We start from the raw sequence: 7,500 nt of genomic DNA on the forward strand, positions 1-7,500 counted from the left end.
TTTTTGTCTTGAACCTGGCAAAGAAGATCCTCTGGAAGACTCTGAATATTGTCTTGTTGATCTCTATGATTAAGGGAAAAAAAGGAACATGAAGTATTTTAAGCATATGAAAGGTTTAACCTATTGGTTTTGTATATGAGAATGGTGCAAGCTGATAGCCAGTCTCCAAACCCTAACCAGCTGATAATCTAACTTCAAAAAGCATTGTTTTTTTTCCCACTGTGCTATCTAGACAAGAGGGGCTTGCTCAGGTGGCAATGAAACAGACAGGGATCTTGCACAAAGGCATTGTCACAGTCTTCCATCAGCCCAACACAGAAAAAAGCCAGAGAAGACAAACCTGGGTGGAAATGGAGTTGGTATTTTGCAATGGTACTCTCTCCACACCCAGCACAAGAAACTAAACAGTGGGATGAGTTGTTCAAAGCAAGATAAGCGCTAATCCACAATCCTGGACAGAGATCACTGAGACATTTGAACTTCCTTGTTCATATTTTAAAACAATATTTCATGAAGAAAATCTTATTCCCCTAAAAGCAATGTTGCAACAACTGAGCTATTTGCAGTTCTTTCTGATTAAAATTGCATTGAGTGAGGTAGGCTAGCAAATCATTTCAAGGTACAGTGTATGGTCCAAAAAGTTCGAAAAATGGAACAACATAAGACCACTCTCATAAATGGCGACAACTTTGTCTTTATGTTAATTAGACCTACTGCCCTCATTTTGAAACGAAAATTTTTTTGAAACTTGCTCGTCGTAGCGAGGCTAGAAGGGCTTATTAGCATTAAAACAAAAGAATATTTTATTTGGCCGCCATTATGAAAGAGGTCTACATAGGTTTTGATAACACTTAACCTGGAATGCTAACCCGTCCACTTTAAGGACGGTGCCTACAAAGGTTATTTTTGTGTGGTTACTGAATATGCGGGAAAAGCAGATCTTAACAAATGTTATTGAAATCCAAAAAATTGAGCGTAACCACACAATTTTCGAAGATAATTAATCAACGATCTTTGTAAAAACCTTTAAAATACAAAGCAATGTATGGTGTTCATTTCCAAATTGAAGCTTACTTTTCTCCAAAAAATGCATGGTTACCCCCAATTTTCTTTTTGGATACCAAGAGCACTTGCTTTGTTCTGCTTTCTTCGCATAGTCTTGAACTGCGCAAGAATATCCCTGTATTAATGAGCGTCACCCATAGGAAATCTGAATATCTCAAGATGCGCAGAACATATGCGCAATAACAAAGGTAGGCACTGTCCTTAAAATAATTGTCTGTATTCCAAGACTCAAGTGACATTAAAGTTGGAAAGATGAGAAAGAGGATACTTTGTGACACTTACTGAAATCCGAGTGTGCATCTAATTGGGAGCATTTTATACATATCTGAATTAGTCAACTTGGCCGAGATTGTAATCAAATCATACTCAAGAATTTACCTCAATATAAAATACCACTAGCAGTACCACAGGAATCCCAATGGTTGCTATAATGGTGTACAAGAGTCTTTGGTGGATCTTCATCATCTCCAGTATCTCCTGTTGTTGTCGGCGGTCCTCTTCCTTTGCGCTGGTCTTTTCTATTCTCTTGGGCACACTTTTTATATTATGCAGGTGGTGATGAAGCATATACATTGGTATAAGCTTGTCTGGAATGTGTGTTATATGGAGCTGAGGGCTTGCGACCAGTGGCACTTGATGATGACCCAACAACAGTGCAGCCTTTGGTTCCATTACTTTAGGTTGTTGCACAGGACGTCGCAGTGGAGGGGAATTGTTTACTGATGCTTCTTTGGATACCGCCGCATCTGTGGAATGGCTTAAGGAAGATCCTCCAGTCGAAACTGCTGGTTTTGGTCCATCAATTAACAATACTTTAGCCTGGCAACAATAATAATATTATTGTTATTTGTCATTGTTCAGGCTTTAAAAACTATTGAAAAGGTCCTGGACCAGTTGCATCTCTTGCAAAGGCAAGAAAAGCCATTTTTGGACAATAAAAGATAGATCTTTATATGCTGTTATTTTAACAATGAAAATAAAGAATACATTCCAAGTTCTCTAAACACAGGTGGTAGTCTTCCATTAAGCCCCCAGAAGATCTTATTGATGCACTGGCTTTTAAAAAAATTACACAGTTTTAGATTGCATGTTTGAGTGGTCAAGAAATAATTTGATCTGAAAACTAAACAAAGCAGAAATTTAACATTGCCAATAACATATTTCATACCTGAAGTCAGTGTTATGATGTGTGTTTAAGTGAATGATGGTGGCTTGCAAACAGGTCCCGCTTTGTTTATGAATGTTAATGTTAGAGATTCCAATTCTAACATTGATTTGTAAACTTTTAATGTCTAACACAAAACCAATCCAAAGTAAACCTAAGAATTTCATGCACAGTATCACCAAAACCATGTGGTCTCACCCGAGACCTTAGTTAAAAACCTTCATGTACAAACTGTCCAAGTCTCCAAAAACAGTAAAGAAAGAGAATTTTGATGGCGGTAACAATTACCTTTTGAAATAATAATTAACCAATTCAATTTTGAAAGAATCAATGCCTTAATAAATCTTGTGGTATATGCTTGACCTAATGTTTATATAGCAAAAAAGGGTCAGGTGTCAATCATTCACCCATACTGGTAGATTAACATCTCATGTGTCAGTGGGGAGAAAGCCTACCTCAACCAATGGCGAGCCTTCCTCAATAAGTGAAGGCAGCGCATAGAGACCCCCTGCATGCTCCCCAATGTACAATGTTGGCCTGAAAAAAGAAGAGAAAGAAAAGACATGAATTTAAATATTAGGGTATGGGTTAGGGAAAATGGAAGGTATACATGTCATAGCGCCAACCTCGACACATCATGGTTTTATAAAATTATTCATGTCAATTAATAAGTAGCCATGGAAGGAACTAATTCAGAAGTGCCCTTGCACTATTTAGCGAGCAAGGAAAGGAAGGAAAGGAACTTTATTTACATGTAAGTTTCAAGTAGTACTTTAAGTGCTGAAGCACTAATTGGGGACACTGTGAAGTGAAATAATGATTCAGAAATTAATGCAAATCAAATGTTGGGAGAGGACAGGGGAAAACCGGAATACCCAGAGAAAAACTTCTCAGAGCAGAGAGCAACAAACTCAACCAACATATGACGCCAACTCTGGGAATCGAACCCAGGCCACATTGGTGGGAGGCGAGTGCTCTCACCACTGCACCATCCCTGCACCCCAAGCTAGCAAGCTACAGATTCGCTAAATAATCAATGCATGATTAATGATACTATTTTGGATGTGCGCATCAACTGTGCAACCCTCTACTAAAACTAATATTACTCTTGAATAGATTAATCATGTGCTTACTGGAGCACTATCTCTCCTCTGTCCCCAAGGAATGTGTTCTCATGTGATGCACTTGATGTGTTGGCACCAATTAGATGTTTAAGTGTCTCTTTTGCAATGTGATTTATTTTGACTTTTAACAGAGCTTCATTGTCCATTTTGTAGATTCCAACGACTGGGGAACCATAGTTCTTTGTCCATAAAATTTCTCCTGTTCAGACAAAAAAATAAATACTGTTATTTGTTAACATTTTAACCCTGGGTGTAAGACTTACATAGATTTTACTCCAATGCCAGACAAAGTTACTTGTCAATGGTGCCGCTTCAGAGTCAAATGGTTTAAGCCATTGACTTCCGGGGGTTTCCCATTGACAAGTAAAATGGTGTAGAGTAAAATACTAAATGTGGTCAGTTCAGACCGGCTTGAGAGTCAAAAAGTTAAAGTCTACCCCCAATACCTTCATCTATACAAAATAGGATGCCAGCATGAAAGTTCTATCATTTCTACTAATTAGACAATACATGCTTTGCACTTGGGCCATAAATCAAAAGAAAAAAACTTAGCTTGTAACTTACAGTAAGGACCAATGAACTCTGTTAGTAAGAGGTATTTATTATCCAACTGTATTACTTATTGTACAGAAATCGCACGAAATGAGTACAAATATTCCACGATATTGTGCAGTTAGTTATTTGTACTCTTGGTTATTGTACAGTAGAGAACTGGTTTGACTAGTTTAGGTGCTGACGTTGCCCAGGCTTGTCACACACAAATCTGTCCCATGTTCTTGGTTGTTTACAATTTATTTGCTAAAAAATTAGTGCAAAAAAATTGGCTGACAAATAGTTTATTACGTGTTTTGGTGTATAGAAATTTTCTACTCGTTGTTTGCATTCTGACTCACACTAGAGGCTCGTCAAAATACAGCAAAAGTCTTACAAATACTCAGCGATACTACACACGAAAAACACCTAAAGATATATTTATTTTGCACTGTGCGTTTACCTGTTGAGGCATCCATGGTTACCATAAACCCATCAGAACATGAACACATGTGATGCAAGTCTATAAAAAAAACCTGTAATTAGCATCAACACCACTACCTGGTTCTTCAAAAAAGCATTGCACAAAAATCAGTATATCAAGATTTGTTGAACGTGAACACATACTGTAATCCACATCTTGGGCAAGATGAGAAGAGTAGTCATGAAATGTAGCATTCCATCTGCAAAAGACAAAGAAATCCAGTTTACCGAAAATCTATAACCAAAAATAATTATCACAAGATTACCAGAAAAAGATCAATAGATCAGACGTACTTTTCATCATATCATCATAATAATAAGTGTTTTACGTAACCTCCATAACAGGTGAGAAATGGAAAAATTATAAAACAAGTGATGCAGCTCTATCCCATGGCCCTAGTTTCCTGCTTCATGCTTATTCTTATTCAAAAAACAAATTAATTAATGTACCGTGAAAGTGACCAGCAAGAAAAGTGAACAAAACACTGTCACAGACAAAATATTAGAAACTTGAACAATTTCGCGTATTTACCAAAAGATTTAACATTTCATCTGTGCAATAACGAAAAATGAATTACCTCTTTTCTCTGGTTTTGCTATCGTACATGGTGATGACATACTCTGCCAGACAAAAGGAGAGCTGATAATTTAACAGTAGTTCAAAAGATATCTGTTGCACTTATCAGGGTCTGAAATAACTTTCTTTATATACCCGGTAGGTGCTATTAAATTGCCATCTTACCTTTTATAACTTTTTGGTCCCCATAGGAAAAGTTATTGTGGTCACCAAAAATCTCCCCTTACCACCCAATTGGTGACTAGTTGTGAAATTTTGGTTGCCACTACTCAATTTATTTCACATTGGTGAGCAAGATGGTGCAGTTTTAAGCCCTTTTTATCACACTAGTTCACTACCTTGCAGGGCTCGAAATTAACGAAAAAATCCAGTCGCAATTTGCAACAAGATACGAAAATTTAATCTCTTAGTTGCAAAATCGCCATGCTGCATTGTGTTGTCAGCGGTTTAGCAAAAAAAAATGAGCCCGCAATACTTGTGTGTAAAGAAACCGCTGAAAATGGCGAATGATCGAAGGAATGGAGCTGTGCACGTAACATCACAGCTAAATTACTCTACAATTACGCTATCTTCAGAGAAAATTCACAGCGAGAAACAAAATAATTTTGTCATTTATTTATTTTAACAAACGTAGCAGCAAAGCGGCAACTGCTAACCCTTTTGTTTCGAAAGAGCGAAGGTGACAACAAGTTGCAAATTTGCAACTTCTCCAGATATTTTAGTCGCAAATGCAACTGTATTGGTCTCAATTTCGAGCCCTGTGGGCTTGACAAAATATGTGAAATAATATTAAACAAGAGCTTTTAGGCAAAATTTACCTGTTCTTCCGAGGAAAACAGGTGCTTTCTTGTGAGACATCCTTGGGCAAACAGTCTCGGTTCCATCGAGCTTCAATGTCTGTTGTTTGATTCCAGTGTCCAAGTCAACAGCATACCAAACATCTGTTTTACGACCTGCAATAACAGTATTATTAAAAACAATAATAGTTATTATTGACAAAAAGTTTAACTTTTTTCCACTTGCCTAACAGGCCATTTTACAGTTGTTTGCTCAGTGATCTAGACTATGAATCCCGGAGAAGATGCAGGTGACCTTGTCTTACAGACCTCACTGCCTTTATCATATAAATTGTGTTGTTGTAATTCTAATTAGTCTGTAGACATTAACATTAGAAAAGCACTTGTTAGACCAGGTAATTTACCTACAACTGTAAAATGGACTATTAGAGAGGAGATTGTTAGAAAGGTCTTTCCTTTTTTACTAACAGATTTTAGGAGGTGAAATTTGTCATGATTAGGAACCAGTGTAGTTTTCTATGACATTGAGGTGTGATCATGCAGCAGTTTACAAGTCATTCACATTTTTCACCTCTGGGAAGATTGGCTCAAGACCTGCCTCTACCGTTTTGTCTTTTCACTGAACAAGACACTTTCGGTTCACATTATCTCTTTAGAAGTTGTTTAAATGGCAACAAGTGGTGGGAAGCAAGTCTTCTCACCATATGCCTCTGAAAAAAGGAAACTATGGCTGGGAAAAACACCCCAACCAGGAGAGGAGAGGTGAAAATCTGAGTTGATTCATTGTGTTGAGATTAGGATAAGTTCTGCCTGTGATCGCAATCATGGATTGTGAGTGCCCTCATCAAGAAATGTGCAAACCCATAGTAAATTTAAACTCACAAACCTGTGTACAAGATCCCATCTGAACTTCGACAAGGAGATGCACGCACAAGTTCAGGTATTGAAAATGGCAGTTTCTGCAAGCAACAAAAATGGTGTGAAAAGAGCGATCAGTTAACTGATTTTCTTTCATGTAAGATCATGACTTAATTGTTTGCAAACAACTTAGCAAGGATGTCACACGGAGCCAGTAGCTTACTGATTTAATCAACAAAGAGACTTTTTCAATGGCTAAATGCTAACAAACTACAAACTTTTAAGGTTAAAAGGATTTTTTTAATGATGGTTCGCTGTCCAAAATATCAGATTCAGCTGTCAGGTCCCTTAATGAGAAGACCAAGCTTCCAAGAAATATTCCTGCTATGACATAAATATCCTGCCACCTTTTCACTGAATTGCATTCAGGGGAGATCATCCTGTTAATTAACAAGTGTCCTGTTCAAGAGACAGATAGAATTTCTTGAGTTCCTCCATAAAACAGAAACCAGGATAAGAGTTCACCCGCCTTTAACATGGCTATCCAGGGTTTGAGCCAGGCCGTGCCATTGTGCCAATCCCGCACTAATATTGAAATTGTCCCTTAAAATATGGCAAAGGGGACAATTTGTCCCCTTCAAAATCTGGGGGGAAAATTTAGAAGGAAGCACATATTAAGAAGAGATACAGTTCAGTTCAAAATTTTTAAGCTGAAACACAGATCGCACCACTCGCTTTTGCAGATAATAAATTCTATTTAAATTAGATACATAAGTGGACGACCACGTAGAGTTACAATAAGTAATGTATGGATAAATTAATGTATAGTACAACATAAGTTTGGTCTTACAAGATAAGTAGAAACGCGTCCTGGATAAAATACCAACTGATTTAGCGATT

The 7,500-nt window shown here is 37.4% G+C and overlaps 1 protein-coding gene across 1 annotated transcript in view; it reads right to left on the reverse strand.

The window, feature by feature from the left end:
• LOC138059721 (serine/threonine-protein kinase/endoribonuclease IRE1-like) overlaps window positions 1–7,500 on the reverse strand; it is a 24,340-nt gene that overhangs the window by 11,047 nt on the left and 5,793 nt on the right. Inside the window, exons 5-13 of the mRNA XM_068905326.1 lie at window positions 6,629–6,701; window positions 5,764–5,898; window positions 4,947–4,989; window positions 4,513–4,568; window positions 4,349–4,408; window positions 3,364–3,553; window positions 2,686–2,767; window positions 1,444–1,884; window positions 1–63 (exon numbers count right to left, since the gene is read on the reverse strand). The exon at window positions 1–63 is cut by the window's left edge and continues 46 nt beyond it. Of these exons, the coding sequence (XP_068761427.1) occupies window positions 1–63; window positions 1,444–1,884; window positions 2,686–2,767; window positions 3,364–3,553; window positions 4,349–4,408; window positions 4,513–4,568; window positions 4,947–4,989; window positions 5,764–5,898; window positions 6,629–6,701 (1,143 nt within the window). The remainder of the gene's footprint in view (window positions 64–1,443; window positions 1,885–2,685; window positions 2,768–3,363; window positions 3,554–4,348; window positions 4,409–4,512; window positions 4,569–4,946; window positions 4,990–5,763; window positions 5,899–6,628; window positions 6,702–7,500) is intronic.

The sequence above is a fragment of the Montipora capricornis genome, chromosome 8, assembly GCF_036669925.1.
Source record: "Montipora capricornis isolate CH-2021 chromosome 8, ASM3666992v2, whole genome shotgun sequence".
NCBI classification, from domain to species: domain Eukaryota; kingdom Metazoa; phylum Cnidaria; class Anthozoa; order Scleractinia; family Acroporidae; genus Montipora; species Montipora capricornis.